Source organism: Macaca thibetana, chromosome 15 (genome assembly GCF_024542745.1).
Source record: "Macaca thibetana thibetana isolate TM-01 chromosome 15, ASM2454274v1, whole genome shotgun sequence".
NCBI classification, from domain to species: domain Eukaryota; kingdom Metazoa; phylum Chordata; class Mammalia; order Primates; family Cercopithecidae; genus Macaca; species Macaca thibetana.
The window spans coordinates 104,267,374-104,291,925 of record NC_065592.1 but is presented as its reverse complement, the minus strand read 5'-3'; the positions used below and the strand labels follow the sequence as shown (position 1 = coordinate 104,291,925).

The following is a 24,552-nucleotide window of genomic DNA, read 5'->3' as shown; positions in this document are numbered from 1 at the left end:
GAGCCTTCAGACCATCCAGGAGCTGCAGCAGCCCCCCAGAGAGCAACAGGGACCCCTCACTCCTGAGCACCCCTCCAAGGGGGTCAGGACAAGCCCTGAGCCACAGAGCAGCAAGAACCAGTGTTCAGAGACAGGATTCAGGGAAAGGGCAGAGGTGGGACCCTGGGCCAAGGGGCAGAAGTGAGGGTTCCACTGAGTGTGGGAACGGTCCAGGCCTGGCTTGGAAAGGACAGAGGGCAGAGGGGGCTCCAGAGGACAGGGGGAGCCCAGTGCCCTGGGGGCATGTTACCCACGGTGGAGAGAGGCCCCAGGTTAGGTGGCAAGTGGGTTGGATGACAGTTAAGGCCTCTCCCACCTGCTCTGAATCAGGGCTGAAGCAGAGGTGAGGGCGAGGGTGTGAATCAGGGAGACTGAGCCACCTGAACCCCATGGGGCTGTCCCAGGAGCAGCCTGAGATGCCCCGAAAGCTCCCATCCCCGGATGGCACACACCCTTCGCTCTGGGATCAGGGCCCGCAGCAGTGTCCTCAGTGTCACTCAGGAGGGCTATGCAGGGACCACGAGGACTCCAGGGATCCAGGTCCATGGGTCCCATCCCTGCGAGGGTCAGATGGGCTGGGTGGAGAAGCTGACCGAGCCTCCTTTCCTTTCAGGGAAACCTGAAGAGTCCCCAGGATGGCCCTTGGCCTGGAGCGAGTGTCTCAGCCCCCAGGCCTCTGCTGGCCTCCCCCAGCCTGGAGACCCTCCCCAGAGAGCATGGGCTGGCTTTCCTTGGCCCAGCAGCCCATAAAGGTAGTCCCAGGAAAACAGGAGCCTGGTCCTGCCCAACCCTCACCTGGCTGGGCTGTCCCCATGGCTGAGGCCCTCAGTGGCACCAGGGGGTCTCCAAAGAGCCTGGGGCCACAGGCCTTTCTCTGGGGGCCCTAGGGGCTCAGGGTCTGGCCTGCCTGCCCCCAGCCCAGGACAAACCACTCATTGTTTGGTGGTTAGTTACTGCAATGGAATTCCGTGGTCTGGAAGGAGCCAGGACAGCAGCCTACCCTGCAAGTGCCTGGAAGCCCCAGACAGCCCCTCAGCCAGCTGAAACCAGCATCCACAGGGAAGCTGGAGACTTGGAGGCCTCTGGAGGGGAGGGTGTGTGTGTCATCCTGATAGCTCTGGCCAGCCAACAGCATGTCCTATGTCCTCATGCTGACCTCCTATGGGACACAGCCCCCTCAAACGCCCCAAGCCTGAAATCCAGAGGTGTCCAGCCCAGCATCAAATGAAGCCCCTGTAGGAGAGAGACACCAGAGGTGCCATGGGCACTCCAGCCATGACCTTGGAGGAAACCAAGACTGCTGTGGCCCTGGCCAGTGATGGAGTCTGGCCCAAGGCAGGGTGAGCCCTCTCAGAGCAGCGCATGGCTACTTAGGGCTTGTGCATGTCCCACAAAACCAAGTTGGTGACCTTAGCTAGCTCTGAGAGCAACCAGCCGCCTCAGCAAGGGGGCTGCAGAAGCAGAGGGGCCAGCCACTACCCTTGTTCATACAAGCAGGCAGGAATGGTCAGGCTCCAGGACCTGGGTGGTCACCTGATCACCAATGGGGCAGAGTTCTATTCAATATTGAGAGGCTAGCCAGGCGTGGTGGCTCACGCTTCTAATCCTTGTAATCCTAGCACTTCGAGAGGCTGAGGCAGGCGTGTTGGTGAAGCCTGGGATTTTGAGGCTAGCCTGGGTAACATAGTGAGACCCCATCCCCACAGAAAATACAAAAATTAGCCAGGTGTGGTGGCATGCATGCACCTGTAGTTCCAGTTACTAGGGAGGCTGAGATGGGAAGATTATTTGAGCCCTGGAGGTCAAGGCTGCAGTGAGCCATGAGCATGCCACTGTATTCCAGCCTGGGTGGCAGAGCAAGACCCTGTCTCAAAAAAATAAATAAATAAATAAATAAATAATAAAAAAGAATGAAAATATACTGACTTCATGTAAATTGTTCTGGACATATAGAGTCTAATCGACATGTCTTAAAAGACAAGACGAACGTTTTTCATGAAATAAGTGAGGCTAAAACATTTTCTTGGACAAACCTCCTCCCAGCAAGGGGAGGCTGGCTTGCTGCAGTGTGGAAACTGTGCTTAGATTGTTCTCTTCTGTTTGTCCACTCCCCTAATCGATGCTCTTCTCTCCCTTTTCAGATCCCTGTGATAGAGCTACTAACTCAACTCTTCTTTCCACAGCTACCAACTCAGATTTTAATGTTCAAAAACGTCTAGTGAAGTTCCAAGCCAAGGAAATGAAGGAGTGAAGGATGTGCCATCCCAAATATGTCAGATTGGTATATTGATTATTTTGAGTTGATAATATTGGAGAAACTGTAGTTTCAGAAAGGGCAAGCTGACGTGTCTCTTCTTGCATGAAACAAGCCATAAAGTTTCCTCTGGAAGGGGCACCCTCGCCATACCAGGGTGAATCAAGAGCCCTATCCCCAGAAACTGGGAACCGGAGGCCGCAATGGACCTAAATAAATATACTTAATGAATAACCCTTGTCTTTCACTAGTTTGACACCCCCCATACCTCCTAGTGACTCCCCTGGGAAACTTACTGCCTGTTGCCAGATTATCTTTGTCCCGTCGTTTTTTCTTAAATTTATCGCTCTTTATCTAAAAAGTGTAAAAGCATCTTGCTTTGGCCACTTCTTCAGACTTCACGCTCTTGTAAAGATCCTCATGTTCGTGTAAAACTAATGAAATTTGTATACTTTTCTTTTGTTAATCTACCCGCTCTCAGGATGGGCAGTGGCTCGTGTCTGTAATCCCAACATTGTGGGAGGCCAAGACAGGAGGCTTACTTGAGGCTTAGGGGTTCGAGACCAACCTGGGCAACACAGTGAGACCCCATCTCTACAAAAAATAAAAATAATTAGATGGGTGTGGTATGTGTTTGTAGTCCCAGCTATTCAGGAGGTTGAGGTGGGAGGACCACTTGAGCCCAGGAGATCAAAGCTGCAGTGAGCTGTGATCGAACCACTTCATGCCAGCCCAGGCAACAGAGACCCTGTCTCAAAATAAATGAATAAATAATAGGTTAAAAGAAATAAAAATGATTTGTTATATATAAAAAAAACCCAATCTGCCTGGTGTCAATTTGGTTTCTAGATCCAGATGAAGAGCCCACTGAGAACTAAAAGGGGGGCTAGAGATGATCTCTGGCTCCCCTAACAGTCTTTCTTTAAATTTTTTAATTTTTTATTTTTTTGAGACGGAGTCTTGCTCTCTCCCCCACGCTGGAGTGCAGTGGCGTGATCTGGGCTCACTGCAAGCTCCACCTCCCAGGTTCACGCCATTCTTCTGCCTCAACCTCCTGGGTAGCTGGGACTACAGGTGCCCGCCACCAGGCCGGCTAATTTTTTGTATTTTTAGTAGAGACGGGGTTTCACCATGTTAGCCAGGATAGTCTTGATCTCCTGACCTCGTGATCCCCCCAATTCGGCCTCCCAAAGTGCTGGGAATACAGGCGTGAGCCACCACACGATTACAGGCGTGAGCCACCACGCCCGACCACATCTCCATTTCTTCAAGAGCGGAGGCCAGAGTCCAGACTGAGCTCCTTCCCTCAGAGCAGCCCTGGGATTCGGGCCCGTCTCAGCCACCATGAACTATCACACTGAACCCAGGAAGGGCTGCTTTCTCCTCTCACAGGCTAGCAGGTGTGGGAGGAGAAGAGCAAGGAGGGAGTTTGTGTTCACTTGTCCTGTGCTGTCCAGGACAGCAGCCCTGGGCCACACACGATGATTGTGCACCTGAACATGGCGAGGCCGAATTGAGCTGTGCTGTGAGTAGACAACACGACACACACCACATTTTGGAGACTTACCATGGAAAACAGAATGTGAACTATCTCGATGATTTTTACCTGCATTATATGTGGAAACAATAATTTTTTGACATATTGGGTAAAATAAAAAATATTAAAATCAATTTCACCTATTTCTTTCTAGTTGAATGTTGTTACTGTAAAATTTAAGGTTACATATGTGGCTCAGACAATATTCCTTCTGAGCAGCATGGCTCCAGGAGGGTGGACATTGAAACTACTCTCAACCCGCACGGCTGTGCAGTGGAGCTGTGCTGCCAACTCAGACCAGGGGACTGGTGTCGTCCCCGCAGTTCCATGAAACAGGTATTCCTAAGAGAAACCCCAAGCCTCTTCCACCTAGGGACAGCTGTTTTTATTTTATTTTATTTTATTATTATTTTTTTCTGAGTTGAGATGGGGAGGTCTTGCTATGTTGCCCAGGCTGGTCTTGAACTACTGGCCTCAAGGTGAACCTCCCGTCTTGGCTTCCCAAAGTGCTAAGATTACGGGGGTAAGTCAATGAACCAGCTGGGGACAGATGTTCACGTCCTCCTCTCATCTTTTCCCCAAATTGCCCTTGGAAACTCTTGACAAGTCTTGGCCCCAGTTCTCCACCTCTTCCTCAGCTATCTAGAAAAGGCAACTGGAGCCCAGAACACTAGGCGAGATGACAGCTTTCAAGGTGCCGAGATAAAGAGTTCCCAGAAAGGAGATGCGTTTTGGAGACTGTGAGTTGTCTCCCTAGTGGAGAGAAGGACAAGCTCCCGGCAGCTTTCACCCTCTCCTTTGTTCTGGGACCTGCGGCTGCCTAAGGAATTCTCTGGCAAAAGACTGCTTCCTGGGTGTCAGGGGTCGGACACGGGGCGGGTCAGGGCGGGGTCAGGGGCTGTCTTGGGACGGGGTTAGGGACTGGGTTCAGCGCCAGTCTGGGGCTGGGGTCAGGGCGAGGTCAGGACCTGTTTCCCAGGAGCCAGGGCTGGGAGTCACCGCCTGTTTCGGGGGTCAGGGTCGGCTCCAGCTCCCCTTCCTTCTGCCCTTGCGTCAGGCGATGGGTGTGGGGTCAACGCGGACCGGAGCCCAGCCGGGGCCCCTGCTCTGGTCTCTGCTGCCGCTGCTGCTCCTGAGCCCAGAGGCCGCCCCTGCCCCACCGTCCCGCGCCCCCAGCCCCTCGCACGCTCCGGGGGAGACCAGAGAGAGCTCGGGGGCGGCCGAAGAGAGCTTGGGGGCGCAGCAGGGCCGGGAGCCCGCAGTCAGAGCCCAAGGTCCGTGTGAAGCAGAGGGCGTGGGGCCGAGCCGGCCTCGGAGGCAGGGGGCAGGGGGCAGGGGGCATTTGAGGGGGCCACTGGGCCACGGGGGCAGGGGTCGAGGGCTCGGCAAGACCGGGTGGGGTGAGGAGTGTCCGGGAGAGGCGGGCGTCACGGAGAGATGGGGGAACCGCAGGCCGGAGGCGGTGGGGAGGAGGGCGGGGCTCTGGGCCTGGTGCCAGGGCCCGAAGTCAACCGAATCCGTTGTCTGGCTCCCCTCCCCTCCCAACCAGGTGGCTCCAGAAACGACATCAAGCAAGGTGGGTCAGGCTGCCCGTCTCGGTCCCAGGACTGAGTGTGGGGCCCACAGAACTGGACGGGGCACCAGGACCTGGTGTGGGGGCTGGGTGGAGGGAGACAGCACCAGGACTGCTGCTGGGCACTGGGAGTAGGGTGGGCCCTGGGGTCTCATGTCCCCTTCTTGAGGCCTGGAAGCGTAGGCCAGGGATCAGGACGCTGGGTCTCAGGGGTCTAGGCCCACAGCTCCCCTCCCAGGTGTGAGTCTCAGAACCAAAGTTGTCCACATCAGCCACATCCCCTCACCTTCTAAAAATAGAAGATCAGGAATCAGAGAGGGGGAGCAAGTTTCCCCAAGTCACACAGCACAACAGACTCCTGCCTGAGAATCTCTCTCCCTGGGATACTGGAGTGAGATGCAGGGGGCACAGCCACTTGGACACCCCTGAGACCTTCAGTTCTTTGATCTGTAAAGTAGGCATACAGGTGTTCTGATGGAGGAAAATAAAGTCCCAGGGCTGGATTCCAGTCCACCAGTCCTTGGCAGGTCCGGATGAGCTGCTGTGGCCACCCTGGGTCAGCCTTGCCCTGCCTGCCAGACCCCTGGGCCCTCATTCCCACAGAGCCTGCTCAGTTGTACTCTATCATCTGGTCCTGGTAGTGGCCATAGAAGGCAGACGCTGGGGAAGCCCTCAGTCATTTTGGCCAGGTCACCTATTCTTTGGCCTTGGTTTTCCCATCTGTGAAGAGAGCAGAGGCCTCACTGGGGTGGCATTCATGGGCACCACTAGTGTCTCTAACAGGTGGACCGGGGTGTCTCCACAGTGTGTGGGAAGCCTAAGGTGGTGGGGAAGATCTACGGTGGCCGGGACGCAGCAGCTGGTCAGTGGCCATGGCAGGCCAGCCTGCTGTATAGGAGCTCGCACCTCTGTGGAGCTGTCCTCATCGACTCCCGCTGGCTGGTGTCGACAGCCCACTGCTTTCTCAAGTGAGTCCTCCTTCCCTGGGCCCCAGCAGAGGGGCTGATGGGGAGGAAGATGCAAGGGACGAGGGTTAGCGGGCTGGGGGGTTTATGCCTTTCTCCTCTGGGCTTTGCTCTGGGCAAGTCTGCTGCCACCAAACTGACGCAGTGCCTGCCTTTGACCTGCAGTCCTCTCCACCACGACTGTCCCCCCCACTCTCCACCCACTGTCCCTCCATCTGCCCAGATCCTCCTCATCCTTCATCCTCAACGCTGGCAGGGAGTTCCCTGGCCCCTGTCTGTCTGTTCAACCGAGACATGCCTGAGAGCATTGGCAGTGTCTGTGCTGGCCGCCTGCAGGTTTCTCTTCAGTGTCCACCATGCTCTTGTGAGTCAGACTCCAGGCAGGGACTGGGGACTCTGCGTGTAGCCAGCAGCCAGGCAATGCTTTTTTTTCTGTAAAACTGTATGCCTGGAAGGAGCTGTGCCAGAGTGCATGCATGGGTGGAAAGAATGGGGCCCCCTGACCCTGGAGAATGACGTGGACAGTCAGGGGTGCAACTCCTCTGACCCTCCTGAACCTGACTCTGTGCCCAGCTTCTCAACGGTCATGGAGGGACCCAGAGGGAGAGGTATGGAGTCAGCTTGGGCACTTAGTGGCTTTGAGGTTCCAACTGGGCGCTGTGAGCATCTCCCGTGTGTCACACCACCCAAGACCCTCTATGGCACAGGGTGTGGCAAGACCCCAAGTGAAGGGGTCTCTATGGGAAGGCGAGGCACAAACTCCAACAAGCAGGATGCAGGAGAGAAAGCCCACAATGGGTGAGAAGAGCTGACGTGAGGCCGGGGCATCCAGAGAGACGCTGCAGTCTTGAGGGAGGACGAGGAGCTGCAGGCACTTGCCAGAAGGGGAGGCTTTGGCATGGGGAGTGTGGCGAGGGCTTTCCTGGTGGCTGACCCATGTGAACAAAGTCACAAAGGTCAGAAGTTTCATCACCTGTGTTCAGGAACAAGGAGAGCACCAGTTTCATGCACTCATCTGGACATTGAACAAATCCTTTGTGAGTGCTCACAACAGTGGGGAAGACACCCTTGGGGAGGGCAGGAAAGGTGGTCAGGCCAGGAAGCGGGTCATAGGTAGCCTTCAGAAGGGTCAGGCTGGAGCCAGAATTAAGCCAGAGCTCCTCTTGTGTAAAATAAAAGGGCTCGATGTGATGACTCTGCCAAGGACTTTTCTGGCACTAGGATTCTCTGCTCCTCTGATTTAAGGGTGTACTGGGGAGGCCACATGTCCTGAGGTTGTGAGTAGAATATCCATTAGCCTCAAAGAAAGAAAAGCTCCTGACTCAGAAAGGGGGATACAAAGCTACCTGGAATCATGTTCGGGGAGAAGGACCCAGGGGTGTGTGGGCAGTTACACGTGGATGTAAGAAGAGAGTGCTGCCCCACACTCCCAGAGGATGGTAAAAATGGGCCCTTCCTCCTCCAGCAAATCCCAGGCCCCGGAGAACTATCAGGTTCTGTTGGGAAACACCCAACTGTATCATCAAACCCAGCACACCCAGAAGATGTCTGTGCACCAGATCATCACCCATCCAGACTTTGAGAAGCTCCACCCCTTTGGGAGTGACATTGCCATGTTGCAGCTGCACCTGCCTGTGAACTTCACTTCCTACGTTGTCCCCGCCTGCCTCCCATCCCAGGACACGCAGCTGCCCAGTAACGTGTCCTGTTGGATAACCGGCTGGGGAATGCTCACTGAAGACCGTGAGGGGGTGTGGGAGAGGCGGGAGGAGGAGGGGTGGGAGGGAGAGGGAGGTGAAGGGGAAGAAGGAAGGATGGCTTAGCCAGGCAAAGAGGAAGCCACTGGACTTGGCCCTCTGTGCCTCATTTCCATGACCGGTAAGGTGAGGACCACCACACTGGGGCCCTTCTAGTTCTGAAAGTGTGATCCCGTAGCTTTGAGTCCCAGGCTCTGAAAGTCTGGGAATCTTAAACTTTTGCGAATCCAGAATCTGGGTTCTTTGAGTCTTCGTGGTTCTTCATTTTAAGGTTTTATTTATTTATTTATTTATTTATTGAGATGGAGTCTCGCTCTGTCACCTAGGCTGGAGTACAGTGGCATGATCTCGGCTCACTGCAACCTCCTCCTCCCCGGTTCAAGCGATTCTCCTGCCTCAGCCTCTCGAGTAGCTGGCATTACAGGCGTACACCACCAAGCCTGGCTAATGTTGTCTTTTTAGTAGAGACGGGGTTTCTCCATGTTGGTCAGGCTGGTCTTGAACTCCTGATCTCAGGTGATCTGCCCGCCTTGGCCTCCCAAAGTGCTGGGATTACAGGCGTGAGCCACTCTTGTAAGGTTTTAAACAGTCATGGGTCTGAGATGACTCAACTGAACTCCAAAGACATGCTTGGGGGCTGGCCCATTCTAGGTCACCACCACACACTTGGATCGTCCCTTGCTTGGGAAGGTGCTTGGGAAGAGTGGAGAGAAAACACGTGGTGCCTCTGCACTCGGAGGCTGCGTGATCCCATTAGAATGACTGCGACGTAGAACTGTTGACCACCTCTGAACCTCACTTTGCTCTTATCCTAACCTGGGCCACTCATCTACTTCACAGTCTTGTGACGTGACTGAATAACGGAGGAGAGAGTCGTGTGTGTTTTCACTGTTAGATGGGTAGAAAAGAAATGTAGGCAAAGACTTATACACAAGAGTGTTTATTGAAGAAAGGAGTGTTTATCGTTTAGGGAAATGCTTATGGTATGATGTTAAGGGGAAAAAGGAAGAACATATGTTTAATTATGTGTAGGGTCAGTATTTCTCAACAGAGGTGCTGTATGTATTTTTGATAGAATATGTCTTCACTGAGTGGGGCTCTGCCAGCATCCATGACCTTTGACTACTAGATGGAGGGGGCTTTCCCTGATCATCTGCTGGCTGGCTCCCAGCATTCACACACACAACTGGTTATGACTTGAGGGTAGAAGCAATATATACTTGTTTTAATATCCCAACTGGCGCTCCTGGGCTGGTACCATTGTGCTGCATGACACTGATAGACCAGCATTTCTTGCCTCTAACTTCAGAACTGGTCACCCAGCTTCCATTCTTCTGTGCCCCCACTTTAGGCTCCACGTGGATGTCAGTGTTACTTTAAATATTAGTCATGTCACTTCCCTGTTCAATACTCTACAGTAACTTCTCATTTGTGCCTAGAATGAAATCCAGACACCCGGCCAGGCCTGGTGGCTCACGCCTGCAATCCCAGCACCCTTCACATCCTCCACCTCCCACTGCACCCTTCACATCCCCCACCTCCCACTGCACCCTTCACATCCTCCATCTCCCACTGCACCCTTCACATCCCCCACCTCCACTGCACCCTTTACATCCCCCACCTCCCACGGCACCCTTCACATCCTCCATCTCCCACTGCACCCTTCACATCCCCCACCTCCACTGAGCCCTTCACATCCCCCACTTCCCACTGGGCCCTTCATATCCCCCATCTCCCACTGCACCCTTCACATCCCCCACCTCCCACTGCACCCTTCACATCCCCCACCTCCCACTGCACCCTTCATATCCCCCATCTCAACTGCACCCTTCACATACCCCATCTCCTGCTGCAGTCAATGACATATCTCACCTTCCAATGCACCCTTTCCATTCTTCATTTTTCACTGCAGCCATTACATACCACATCTTTTACTGCAGCCTTCACATACCCCACCCCATCCTCTTGGGCCTCCTGGGTACTCCTTGAATATCTCAAGGCTATTTCTATCTCGGGCCTTTAGCTGCTGTTTTTTTTGTTTTGTTTTGTTTTGTTTTGTTTTTCTTAGCTTGCTTGTCGTTCTAATCTTTGCATGAATCACTTCTTTGCATTTACTATTCAGCTTTTTTTTCTCGGTTTTACTTAATCATATGAGCTAAAATAAGCAACCCCCTCTATCACATCTTCCTGTTTTATTTTCTTCATATCACTTAATCTAAAATATTTTTAAACTTCTTTATTATTTCATATAATCTGTCACTTTCTACTAAAAATTATCTATATCATTAGCATGTAAAAGACAGCACCAGGATAGCTGAATAGATGAGTGAATAGATCAGTGATTGGGTTAGTAAAAGGGTGGATGGATGGATGGAGGGATGGATAAATGGATGGATAATAGATGGATAGAAGGATGGGTTACTGCATGGATGGAGGGATAAGTGGATGGATGGGTGGATGGATGGATGATATTTGAGTTGGTAGATAGATGTTTGGATAGATGTGTAGATAGAAGGATTGGTGAGGGGGGAAGGATGAAGTGGATGGATGTGTCAATAGGTGGAGAGCAGGATAGGTGGATGAGTGATGGAAGGCTCAATGGAGAGATGGATGAAAGGATGGATGGATGGGCAAATGTGTGAAAAGTGAGTGGATGAATGGGCATGTGTGGGAAGATAGGTAGATGGAGGAATGGGTGAATGAGTGGATGGGATGATGGGTGGAGAAGAAAGGTTAGTGATGGATGGAGGGAGAATGGATAGGACAGTTCATGAAAGGATAAGTTGGTCAGTGAATAGTTGCTAAGTCCCAATAAATGAGTCATGTGTTGGTGGGATTTGCCTCTTGTAGAATAAGAGGTGTGATCTATTGCTATGAGAGAGGTAGAAGGAATAGGATGACTATGTGCAAAGGTTTGAGAAAAAGAAGAGAAGCTTATCAAGGATGGGTAGCAGAGTGAAGCAGCGTTTAAAGCTCAGCAGTTCTGAGAAAACCTACATTTGGGGGATTGTGGTTAGCAGTCAGGCAGAGTAGGGGCTCTGAGTAGCCTGAGCTTTCTTAGTTAACCTACAGGGCATGTCACTGACCTCCCCCTTATCTCTGCAGTGCAACTGTCACCACCCTTCTCTCTCCAGGAGGGCAAGGTGGGCCTCATTGAGAACACACTCTGTAATACCTTATATGGGCAAAGAACTGGCCAAGGCGAGACCTACGCTGTGCATGAGGAGATGCTGTGTGTGGGGGACTTCTCGACAGGAAAGTCCATCTGCAAAGTGAGTAAGGTCATTTCCACTCTTCCTTTGCATATTCTCTTGGCCTCAGTTTCCCTCGGGACGGGTCTCTGTGTTGCCTCCGCTCTCTTTGTGGAGTCCCGTGGACTTCCTGTTTCCTCTCCTCTGCGTGTCCTCCTGGGCTCCATCCCTCAGAAGTCTCCCCTAGACTAGCCCCTTCCCCAGCCCATCGCAGCAGGGACATCTGCTGGAAGGATCCTCAAACAGCATTTTTTAATATATTTTAAACTTTTCATTAAAGCATAATATATACACACGAGAGTACATAATTAATAAGTATATAGTTTGATGAACTTTCCTACACTGACACATGTGACCAGCACCTTAGAAGCACCCATGTGCCTCCTTATCACTAACACCCAAGGGTAACCAACATCTTCACTTTTAACACCTTGTATTCTGAACTTCCTGTAAGTGGAATTTACAGTCAGCAGTCTTTCGTGTCCTAACAGTGTATTTCTGAGATTCGTCCATACTATACACGTTGTTACGGTGTGTTCCTTCTCATTGCTCTATAGCGTGCTGTTGTGTGAACTGAATTCTACACTGGATAAGTATGTGAGTAGTTTCCAAGTTGGAGGTATTATGAGTAGCTGTGCTATGTACATGTTTGTATTTGTCTTTGGGGCACAGAGGAATATATTTTATTACATAGAAGCCCATGAGTAGAGTTGCTAGATAAAAAGGTGTGTCTGTGTGTTCAGCTGTGGCAGAGGATGGCAAACAGCCTTCCCTCTAGCAGAGGATGAGAGCTTCTTTTTTCACCAACATTTATTCTTTTTCATCTTTTCTGATTTTGGCCATTTTGGTGAGTGTGTAGTGGTTTTTGGCTTAAAATTTTTTGTATGTTTATTATTATTAGATATCTTCTATGAAGTTTCCCTTCAAGTCCTTTTTCTCCTCTCATTTTTCTGTTGGGTTGTCTGTCTTTTTCTTCTAGGAGCTCTTTATATATTCTGTACATAAGTTCATTGAATTGAGGCCCAGGGAGGAAAAGTGGTTAGTCTAAGTGAGGCAGCACAACCTGGGCCCAGGTGTTGTGACTCCAAGGCCAACCCTGCCTCCACAACCTCTCCCACAGGTTGTAGCCTCCTGAGCTGGCATCTGTGGGCTGAGCTTTTGCATAGACACCACTGTGGGGCAGACAGGAAAGCGCTGGGACCCTGGAATGAGAGACATCGCTTCACCACATGTGCCTGCCCTGTGACCTGGGATATTCTCTTCACCTCCTGAGCCTGGGTCCTCATCAGCTGTGTCAGGATTCCAAGGCCTCCTCCATGAGGTGGTTGGAAGAATAGCATCCACTTGGAACCTCAGAGTGTGACCTTATTTGGAAATAGGATCTTTATGGATGTAATTAGTTAAGAATCTCAAGATGAACCCATCCTGGATTTAGGGTGGGCCCTAAATTCAATGACTGGTGTCCTTAAAAGAGGGGAAGAGGCCATAGAGATACACATGGAGAAGATGGCCATGTGCGGACAGACATGGAGAGGGCAGGGATGCCACCACAAGCCAAGGAATGCCTGTGCTGCCAGAAGTCAGAATAGCCAAAGGAGGTTCCTCCCCTAGAGCCTTTGGAGGTAGTGTGTCCCTGGAAGCACAGGCATTCTGGAAGCTGATTTCAGATTTGTGGCCTCCAGAACTGTGAGAGAATACATTTCTGTTGCTTCTAAGCCACCAAGGTGGTGGCAGTGTGTTATGGCAAGCCCTTGGAAATGGTCTAAGGCCACAATGCTAGCAAAACTATAGATTGAAAACTAGCACCAGGTCTCTCCTGCCCCCTAGTCTGAGCCCTGAATCCCCCGGCCCATGGGAAGGGTTCATTGGCAGCACTGTTTTCAATATCGCCAGGCAGGCTAGCTGAGTAGTGGGAGGGAGCTCGGCCCATCTGCCTGCCCAGCGGGAGCCAGCTCCAGGCTTCTTGGTTTCCTGTCCACATCCACATACTTTATTGTTCCTCCTTTCTGGCTGTGGCCTGGCCCCTTCTCCTCACAGAGTCATCTGTACCCCAGGGGGAGAAGGGAGCCTGCCCAATGCCCAGCCCTGGTGGAGCTCAGCCAACAAGTCCTTAGTCCAGCTCCCTTCCAGCCTTGTTCTCCAGCAGCCTCTCTTGCGAAGGCCGTGTCCCTGGAGCCTCAGGGCCAGCACACTTTACCTGCCTGCTGGACATCCCACAGTGCCCTCTAGTTCCTTGCCCAGGCTGAGAACACCGCTGAGGTGGACATCTCCTGAGCCTTTCAGCCACCACTGCCTGTCTGTGAGATTCCATGAGGATTCATCTCCTGCTGAGTCGTCTGCTGTGGTCCCCGCCTCCATCCCGTGGCTCTCTTCTCTTCCCTGCATGCGGCACGCAAAAACAGCTTTGAGGAGAGACAGAGCTGCAGGGTGACTCAGTGCTCAGACTGCGGGCAGGACAGAGCTGGTTGCAGTCTTCACTCTGTCACTTGCATGTGCTGTGACCTTAGCCAAGTTTTCTCACCTGTGCAGTGGGCTTGCTAACAGCCTCCACTTCATAAGGTTCCTGTAGAAAATGTAGCACCATGCCTGGCATTAAGCAAGTGCTTAATAAGTGTTGGCTTCCATGTTCTTGGCCTTGCCTGTTTTCCTCTATCTAAGTTGCACTCATTCTTCTGGGCCTATCTTAGACCTACCCTTTCACTCAATGTGGAATTCACCACCAGGCCCACCAAGTTACACGTGGCTTCCTCTGTCTCCACAGTAGTCATTAATGTTGGAACTTCCTCTGCCTACTCAGAGCTCCCAGGGGTCAGGGCCAGGAGACCGTTGGAGTCCTTCCCATCTCTCCCAGACTGGCCCAGAATCAAGCGTGATGTTGGTGGTTCACCTGCATGGATCGCTGAGGCCTGGAGTAGCCAGGGACCATTGTCTGGAGGACCAGGCCTCCTCTTGCCCTCAAACAAGCTGGGTGGGTACTCCGAGGAGGGAAGCACTGAGGGCGGATCTGAGACAGCGAAGGCACTTTCCACTCCCAAGAAGACCCCGGGCATGAATTTGCCAGGGCTGCAGGAGCAAATCCCCACCACCTGGGCAGCTGAGACCACAGATGTCTATTGTCTTGCAGTTCTAGAGGTCAAAAGTCTAAAATCAAGGTGTCAGCAGGGTTGGGTTTTCTTCTGGAGAATCTAGAGGAGATTCAATTTCCTTCTCCAACTTCTAGAGGCCGCCTGCACTCCTGGGCTCGTGGTCTCTTTCTCCGTCTTCAAAGCTGTCAGTGTGACCTCTGTGTCTGTTGTCATATCTCCTCCTCTGACTCTGACCCTCCTGCCTCCTGCCTTCCCTTATAAAGAACTTTGTGATGATGTTGGGCCTTTTGAGACACTCCAGAATAATCTCCCATCTCAAGAGTCTTCACTCCAGCTGCAAAATCCCCTATGCCATGTAAGATAACACAGTCACAGGTTCCAGGGATGAGAATGTGGATGTCTTTGGGAGCATTCTTTTTTTTTTTTTTTTTTTTTTTTGAGACGGAGTCTCGCTCTGTCACCCCGGCTGGAGTGCAGTGGCCGGATCTCAGCTCACTGCAAGCTCCGCCTCCCGGGTTCCCGCCATTCTCCTGCCTCAGCCTCCCGAGTAGCTGGGACTACAGGCGCCCGCCACCTCGCCCGGCTAGTTTTTTGTATTTTTTAGTAGAGACGGGGTTTCACCGTATTAGCCAGGATGGTCTCGATCTCCTGACCTCGTGATCCACCCGTCTCGGCCTCCCAAAGTGCTAGGATTACAGGCTTGAGCCACCGCGCCCGGCCGGGAGCATTCTTTAGTGACGGCACCATGTCACCCCCTCTCTCTCCCCTGGCCTCCACTCCCCCAGCCCAGGCCCCTCCCTGTCAGTGTGCTGTCTTGCTTCTCATCAAACGGAGAAGATGAAGCAATGAGAAGCTCGCTCCTCTTGGCCCCACATCTGCCCACCCCGATCTGCCAAGTCTCTCCCCCTTGCCCTGATGGCTCACCCTGGGCCAGCCCATCCTTGAGCACTGGGTCGCTAGGGCCTTTCCCCTGCTCCTGTGTCCCCTGCTCTCCCTCTCATGCCTCCCACGTCAAGCCATGGCAAAAATCTCCCCCAGCTACTGCCCATTTCTCCACGTTTCTTCCCTGACGACTTCTCCCAGGGCTGACTGCACTGAATCACCCAATCCAGGCTTGTCCCTCTCATGCCACCAGAGCCACTTTGTCCGCAGCCTCTGCCTTGCCAGAGTCACTGCTCCCTTGACGCATCAGCGTGTGTTGCGCTCAGCTCCTGCTGCCAGGCGCCAGCCACTCCACTCCCACTTTTTGCTACCAGCTGCCTCTGGGGAGATAGCAGACTGGAGGCCCCCCTGAATCACCCTGAGCACAAAGAAAGAGGAGTTAGCTTCGGGGGCGGGGGCTGAGTGTGTCTGAGACACCAGGTGGCACGGTCGGACGCTCTGTGCCTCTGCTGTCTGAGTCAGGGTCCCACTGCAGACCCACCAGATAGAAATCTCCAGGCATCAAGCTCCTGAGCTTACCCTCGGAGTGGATAATTATGGATCTGAATCTATCACACGTGGACCCACCCTCTGCCCTCTACCCCTGGGACAACGCAGTGCTTGAAGCCTAGAGGGGACAGCTGTATGTACAGGGCCTGAGGTGGGCTGGGCCTCCCAGCCTCTCAGTGCTGGAGACCCCGGAGCCGAGTTCTCAGCCTTCTTCCTTTTGTCTCCACACCTTTTCCCTGGTTGTGAGAAAAGGCCAGAGTCCACAAGTCCTTTGGCTCCTCCTTCAAAATGCCATCCCAAATCTGACCATTTCTTCCCTCCTGTAGTTGCCTCCCTGGTCCCTCCTCTCTACCTGGTGCTCAGCAACTATTCTTTCTCTACATGGCACCAGACTGATGGTTTAAACAGCTGCTGTGTCCCCCACCCTCCAACATACAGTTCTCCAAGCCGCCCCTCTGTGGCTCTGGGACCTCCTTCTGCCCGCTCGCTCCCTACCGCAAGGCTTGCCCCGTCCTCTCCTGGTTTGTACCAACTGGGCCCTCTCTTCTGGACCTCACAGAGTGGGTTCTGTTTCCTACTTTCAGTGTAAGCTCAGGAAAGCTTTTTGTGATCCATGGATATGAAATGTCCTCCCACTTCCATAGGGTCGGTTGGCTTATTTATCTAAGCACCATGGGGAGGGGGTTTGTCTTCTCCCCGTGTTTCCCAAGAGCAGTGCCTGCACTGGATGCCCCAGATGCACACTGGACTAATGGGTGGAAGAGCCGGCTGTGGGCCCTGCCTCCCACCACCCTGAAGATGAGACCCTTTCCCCTTCCCCTTCCCCTTTTTTCTTTTTCTTTTCTTCTTTCTTCTTTCTCTCTCTTTCTTTCTTTCTTTCTCTCTCTTTCTTTCTCTCTCTTTCTTTCCTTCCTTCCTTCCTTTCTTTCCTTCCTTCCTTCCTTCCTTCCCTTCCTTCTTTCCTTCCTTCCTTCCTTCCTTCCTTCCTTCCTTCCTTCCTTCCTTCCTTCCTTCTTTCTTTCTTTCTTTCTTTCTTTCTTTCTTTCTTTCTTTCTTTCTTTCTTTCTTTCTCTCTTTTCTCTCTCTCTCTCCCTCCCTCCCTCCCTCCCTCTCTCCCTCCCTCCTTCTTTCCTTTCTTTCTTTCTTTCTCTTTCTTTCTTTCAGAGTCTCGCTCTGTTGCCACGCTGGAGTGTAGTGGCATGTTCTTGGCTCACTGGAACCTCTGCCTCCTGGGTTCAAGCAATTCTCCTGCCTCAGCCTCCCGAGTAGCTGGGAGTACAGGCACATGCCACCACGCCCAGCTAATTTTTGTATTTTTAGTAGAGACAAGGTTTCACCATGTTGGCCAGGATGGTCTCGATCTCTTGACCTCGTGATCCGCCTGTCTCGGCCTCCCAACGTGCTGGGATTACAGGCGTGAACTACCATGCCTGGATGAGACCCTTTCTTTGGGTCTCACTTTTTGGCCCATGATATAGGGGGCTTTCAACTGCAGGATCTCACCCTGACAGCATTTCAGGACTCCAGTAACTCCCAGCAACTTTCTGGAGACCGCTGCCTGCTTCCCTAGTGATGTGGACTGTCTCCACGGGGCCTGGGCATGGGCACTTTCTAAAGATACTTTACCAAAAAGTTGAGAGAAAACCAAAGGCCCAAATGAACAAAAAAAGGAAGGGGCCCCCGGAGGGGATGCTCTGCTGCAGCTTAGGGTTCACAAGAGCTGTGCTCTGCGCAGAGCTTTCAGCTGGCTGCACTTTGCCAGCAGACTCGGCTCCTCTCAGGCCCTGTACATCCAGCTGTCCCCTCTAGGCCTCAAGCAGTGTGTTGTTCCGGGTGTAGAGGGCAGAGGGTGGGTTCACGTGCTAATAGATTCAGATCCATGATTGTCCTGAGGGTCGGCTCAGGAGCTTGATGCCTGGAGATTTCTATCTGGTGGGTCTGCAGCGGGACCCTGACTCAGAGAGCGGAGGCAGAGCATCCGACTGTGCCACCCGGTGTCTCAGACACACTCAGCCCCCAAAGCTGACTCTTCTTTCTTTGTCCGCAGGGTGATTCCGGGGGGCCTCTAGTCTGCTACCTCCCCAGTGCCTGGGTCCTGGTTGGGCTGGCCAGCTGGGGCCTGGACTGCTGGCATCCTGCCTACCCCAGCATCTTCACCAGGGTCACCTACTTCACCAACTGGATCGACGAAGTCATGAGGCTCACCCCTCTTCCTGACCCCGCGTTGGCTCCTCACACCCGCTCTCCACCCAAGCCTCTGAGGGCTGCTGGCCTGCCTGGGCCCTGCGCAGCCCTTGTGCTGCCACACACCTGGCTCCTGCTGCCACTTACTCTCAGGGCCCCATGGCAGACCCTGTGATGACCACAGAGCCCCTTGACCCCTTCTCTCTGCTCAGGCCTGGGTGTCCATGCTGGACCCTCCCTCTCCCCAGCCCACTGTCCCTCTAAATGGTTCCTAATCCTGGCTTTTCTGTCTGTCAACTGCCATTCCCCAAATCAAGCTTGGCAACACAAAACCAAACCCAATAAAAGTCATCTGCTCCTCCTCCACCCCGCACCGCCATCCCAGGCCCCTCCTGCTCCTTAGTGCTTGCCTTTTCCATAGGATTCATTGTCTGACTCCCAGGGCAGAAACCTGCGACCTCACAGAGAGAATCTCAACTGTGGGCTCCTAGGAGGAAAGCAGGGGTGGGGGTCACTAGGGATGCTGAGGGAGCTGAGGCCACCAGCTGGGAGGGAAGGGGTCAGTCTGCATTCACACTGCTCCTGCCCCAGGAAGCACCCAGGCCTTCAGAGGAGCTGAAACCACACCTGGTGTCCACAGTGCCAGGGAGCAAGGGCTTCTCTGAAGCAGAGGAACAGTGCTCCTGGGGCGTGGAGGGGGAGGTTCGACTCCCAGTGGAGACAGGAAAGGGAAGTGGCTGGTGCACCAAGTAATGGAGCAGGACTGAGGAGCAGGATCCCAGCCAGAAGAGGGTTCCGGCCTGCAGCTAGAGTGCTTTCAAAACATGAGGGTCTGGGAACGACTGACAGAAGCCGATGGAAAAGGGTCCCGATGCCAGGCCAAAAGCCGAGGTCTAGGTCAGCCGTGCTCAGAGCTCTGCTCCTAGGAACAATTCCTGCTCCTCCTCACCTGTCCCATAGGCCCTGCTTTCCCCACGTCTGCAGGCACCTGACCCACTGCCCATCTCCCCAGCCCCGAGTCCCGCATCAACCTGCTCCTTCCTGTCCAAGGCCCTTGGCGAACCCTGCCCCAGAAAGTCTGCACTCCTCCAGGTGGTAGAGCCTGGTATTACCTTATTTACTTAGCTGACCCAGGTGCCCCAGCAATAAGCCTCAAAATAGTGTCCTAGGCCGTCCTTCCTGCAAGCCTGCTGGACACAGCCCTGTGCAGCCAGCAGGACTCCTAGAGGTCTCAGCACAGCCTACCCCCAGCCTTCAGAGGCCACAAGAAAACGGGAGAGCTCCCATTTAGCACATGTCCATGTGGACAAGGCACCATCCAAAAGGTCCAGTGCACATTGTCCCCAGTCTTGGTATTGGCCACATTTCCTGTACCCTCACAGGCAAGGGGCACAGATGGACTCACACACACGTCAACACCAGGACCTCACGGCTTAAACCCTCTATTACTCATGCAGGAACTCTCATCCCAAAATAATATTGTAAGGCCTGAAGAAAGTGTCTGCAAAGTATCCACTCCTGTAGGGGCATTTCCAGCAGTCCTGCCTCTGATCAGAGTTCCACCACTGAGGTACTGCTATGCCTAGTAATATGTCCGCTAATAGCGTCCAGCCTTGGAGCTCAGCGGTCTCTGGAAGTGGAAGAGAAAGTGCTGCCTCCCCTGGTGGTAAGCTCAGTTATGGGGTCTCACAGCAGGGCTGCTCAGGACTCTGAGAGGTCAGTGAGTTACCAAGACAGCATGTGCTCCACGCATGTTCTCCACGAGGCTGGGGGAGCTTGGGCAGTTCTGTTTAGAGTATTAGCCACTCCACTGGCCCCAGAGCCACTATTCTCCTCCTTTGTGGCAGCTGCAGGCTGGCTGTGTCCTGAGGGCCTGCCTGTTACACACCTCATTCCAGGGGTTAGGTGATTTCCTGTCCTCCCGGATGCTTTCAGGCCTCTAAACCGAAGGAGGGGGATACATAACCTAGTCCACACGACAGATCAACCAAGTCTCCGTTCCCACACAGTTTCCCTATTACTTGAAACCAACGTAAGTGCTCAGTATCCTTATCCTGGTTTAGTTTCTTTGTAAAGATAAACTGCAGCCTGTAGGGGTTGAGTAGCTTTTTTTGTTTTTGAGATGGAGTCTCGCTCTGTTGCCGAGGTTGGAGTTCAGTGGCGCCATCTCCGCTCACTGCAAGCTCCGCCTCCCGGGTTCACGCCATTCTCCTGCCTCAGCCTCCCAAGTAGCTGGGACTACAGGCACCTGCCACCACGCCCGGCTAATTTTTTGTATTTTTAGAAAAGACGGGGTTTCACCATGTTAGCCAGGATAGTCTCGATCTCCTGACCTCATGATCTGCCCACCTCCACCTCCCAAAGTGCTGGGAATACAGGCGTGAGCCACCGCGCCTGGCCAGGGTTGAGTGGCTTTTTAAAGATATCATGAGTAGTATGTAGTGAAACAGAAATTGAAACTCAGATCTCTCTTGAGAGAGCTCAAACACTGTTCTTTCCAGTCCCACAGACTGCACCCAAGACGCCTGTTATCCAAGCCTCAGACACCTGAGGGAGGCTTACTCTGACCTGTCCACAAAGTGAGCCTCAGATATCCACTCCCGAAGAGAGAGACTGGAGTGGGGCATGGAGGGGCCCTAGAGGCATGATCAGGGCCACCCTCTTTTCCCAGATGGTGCCCTGGCATGGGCTGCTACTTTTGTTGCCAAAGTCATCCCCAGACAAGCTATGGGAGGGAAATGAAATGAACCAAGATCAATGAACGACTTGAGTATAAGAAGCTTGGAAGTCATCACTCCCACTCTCAAACCAAGAAAAAAAAAAGCTGAATAAACTGAAAATCAACAACTCTTCTTAGATCCGTCAGAGAATTGAGGTCACAGGGCAAACTACGATCCTCAAAACTGGAGACAGGCAGATACAGAGAATCCCAGTTAATCTGAAGGGAAGCTGAGATGTAAAAGCTGGCCATTGGAGCCAATCCTGGGGTAGGAAAACCTAAAAACTGTAATTGTCAAAGTGCTGAAGGTTCAACGTGGATGAGCTTGACAGTTAAAAACTCCACATCCAGTCTTAGGAGAGCCTCAACTTTCAGGAGTTTTACCTTCAGTAGCCTTACCGGATTCTCAGGGTGTAGATCAGAGAAAAATCCCCTCCTGATTTTGACAGGACGATGGGAAAAGTAACCATTTTGAAATAAGAGCAGAACATTAGTTCTACTTTCCTAAAGCCTATCCTTAAGAGAAACTATTTTTAGCAGAGCCTAATGTATTGGGGTTTTATCCGAACCTAACTGACTTCGGGAAAGAGACGTGTTAAACTCCAATTCCCTGTGCCTTCCTGTCCCACCAGGGACACGGGCTACTGAGAAGCACGTGTGCAGGTCACAGCCTGGGAGCATAGGCTCACTGTGCACTGTGCCTGCGACCTAATCACAGGACTATGGAACATTTCTTCTCCCATATAAGCACCTCACCACCACGTCAGTAGGACTTTTGTATAATAAGGGAATTATAATGGAAGGAATTGACTGTCTCAGCACTTATTTAATAAGGAGTCTCTAGGGAAACTCAAAGACAACAGGGGAGATACTAACAAGGATACAAGAGTAAATTTTGCCTCTGACACCTACAGCAACACCAAACAGTAAAGACAGTCTAACTACCAGCTAGATAAACACAGAGCCTTACACAAACGACCTCTTTACCTCTGTTCCTTTTGCCCAGTGTATCATGTCTCGCTTTCAACCCAAAAAAGGGAACTAAAAGGTACTAAAAGTGTACTAAAGTGTACATTTAAATCTGATTCATTTGTTTAGTTATTTTATATAGGTTCTTCAAATATCATTGCAGTAAACTTTTTATTGATATTAGTTAACTTGTGTATTTGTTAGAAATACAATTCCTTTTTCCATTATAGTGCTTTTCTACTTTTGTGAAATATCAGTTTTTTGTTTTTGTGTGTGTCAGTTTCTGCATTCTTTTACCCTGTTCATTGAACAATATATCTGTTCTTCCACAGTACCACACTGTCTTATACTATAGCTTTGTGGCAAGTCTTAATATCCTCCAACTTTATTCTGTCTTCCCAAAATTGTTTTAGCTATTCTAATTTCTTTACCTTTCCATACACATTTTGGAATAAGCTTCTCTATATTGAAAAAAACAAATGTTGGGAGTTGATGTTTTACAATACTGAGTCTTCCAATCTATGAAAGTAGTATGTCTCTCCACTTATTTAGGTCTTGTTTGGTTCCTTTCATTATAATTATCTTGCTTTTATCACATTAAAATTTACATCCAAAATATTTCAATTTGGGGGAACTGTTGTGTATGACATTGTTTTTAGTTTTTGTTTCAAGTTGTTCATTGTTAGTATTTGGAAATATGATTCATGTTTATATATTGCTCTTGTATCCTTAGACTTTGATAAAGTAATATATCATCATTTATTAAGAGTTTTCTTGCAGATTCCTTGATATTTTCTATATAGGCAATCATGTCATCCATCAATATTAATGGTAATATTTCTTCTTTTCTAACCTGTATGTCTTCATTTCCATTTCTTGTCATACTGCACTGGTTAGGACCTACAGTCCTAAGTTGAAAAGAAGATGAGAAAGGACCTTCTGGCCTCATTTTGGAACTTAGGAGAAAAGCATTAATTCTTTCACCATTAAGCATGATGTTAGCTTTTAGTTTTTTGTAGGTGTTCTTTATTAGGTTGAGGTTGTGAGCTTCTATTCTTAGTCTGCTAAAAATTTTTAACATAAGTCATGTTGAATTTTGCCAAATGCTTTTTCCGCCTTAATTGATGTGACCATTTTTGTTTTCTCCTTTAAATTGTTAATATAGTGGATTACACTGATAATTTTTGAGTATTGAACCAGCCTTACGTTTCTGGAAAAAATTCTTCTTGGTTATAGTGTTTTATTATTTCCTTCCTTCTTCATGGTTCTGTTTTATTTCGCCCTTTCTAGAGAGGTTTCTTTATGTGAAAGTGTATATTATTGATTTTAGACCTTTGTTTTTTCAAATATAAGCATTCAATGCCATTTAATTTTCCACTAGCAATGCTTTATCAGGATCTTATCACATTTTATATATTTTATTTTTATATTAATTCAGTTCTATGCCTTTTTAAATTTTCCTCAGAACTTCCTCTTTAATCAATTTAAAAATGTTCATTTTTTGTTGTTGTTGTTGAGACAGAGTCTCGCTCTGTTGCCCAGGCTGGAGTGCAGTGGCGCGATCTTGGCTCACTGCAAGCTCCGCCTCCTAGGTTTAAGTGATTCTCCTACCTCAGCCTCCCAAGTAGCTGGGATTACAGGTGCGTGGCACCATGCCTGCCTAATTTTTGTATTTTTAGTCGAGACGTGGTTTCTCCATGTTGGCCAGGCTGTTCTCAAACTCCTGACTTGGTGATCCACCTGCCTTGGCCTCCCAAAGTGCTGGGATTACAGTCGTGAGCCACCGTGTCCAGCCTAAAAATGTACATTTTAATTTCCAAGTGTTTGCACGTGTTCTTCTTATCATTTTCATTTTATATACTTTAAAGTTTATACTGTGAACATATTCAAGTAAAATTCAATTACGTTTTTATGTTTGTTTAGTTATTTTATATAGGTTCTTCAAATATCATTGCAGTAAACTTTTTCAAATATTTTAGGTAGTGGTTCTCAGTGTCTTGCATCAATAAGGAATGCCCTGAAAATATGATCGCCCCGTACTCCCCCACCCTGCCCGCCCTGAGGTTACTGGAGATGTGTTTATCAGGAGAAGCTCATAGAGACAGGAATCATATGAAATTTCTTTCTGGTGTTTTGTTTTGTTTTGTTTTGTTTTGTTTTGAGACAGAGTTTTGCTCTTGTCTCGCTTAGGCTCGGGTGCAATGACACGATCTCGGCTCACCACAACCTCCGCCTCCAAGGTTCAAGTGGTTCTCCTGCCTCAGCCTCCTGAGTAGCTAGCTGGGATTACAGGCATCCGCTACCATGCTTGGCTAATTTTGTATTTTTAGTAGAGACGGGATTTCACCATGTTGATCAGGCTGGTCTCGAACCCCCAACCTCAGTTGATCTGCCCACTTCGGCCTCTCAAAGTGCTGGGATTACAGGCCTGAGCCACTGCGCCCAGCTGAATCATGTGACCTTTCTAAGTCCCCAGGGCACATAGCCTTCTGGGCCAGCATATAGACATCTGGCAGGGATCCAGGGTGCAGGAGTTAGATGCAATCCTTGAGCTCTAGTACCTTTATACTGCATGATCACAGAAGATCAGACCATGTGTGGGCAGGGACTAGGACCAGCACTGTGATGGGTAGGGCCCAGGCCCAGCCCTTCTCCATCAAATGAGCACTCAAGGTGAGGGGAGCACCAGCCTTTCCTCTGCTGTGGTCAGGGCTGAAGTTTATGCTTCCGGTTGTAGGGGCTGAGTCACTCAGCAGCACTCACTCAGCTTTGGCCTGAAGCCTGATT

At 51.0% G+C, this 24,552-nt stretch overlaps 1 protein-coding gene across 1 annotated transcript; it reads left to right on the top strand.

Annotated features, from left to right (window-relative positions):
• The first annotated feature begins 4,730 nt into the window (after positions 1-4,730).
• On the top strand, positions 4,731-18,450 carry LOC126937806 (putative serine protease 47). Its single transcript, XM_050761557.1, has 6 exons — positions 4,731-5,104; positions 5,380-5,406; positions 6,209-6,371; positions 7,834-8,111; positions 11,231-11,397; positions 17,941-18,450. Exons 1-6 carry the CDS (start codon positions 4,891-4,893, stop codon positions 18,250-18,252), a joined length of 1,161 nt encoding a protein of 386 aa, XP_050617514.1. The 5' UTR covers positions 4,731-4,890; the 3' UTR covers positions 18,253-18,450.
• Positions 18,451-24,552: the final 6,102 nt, after the last annotated feature.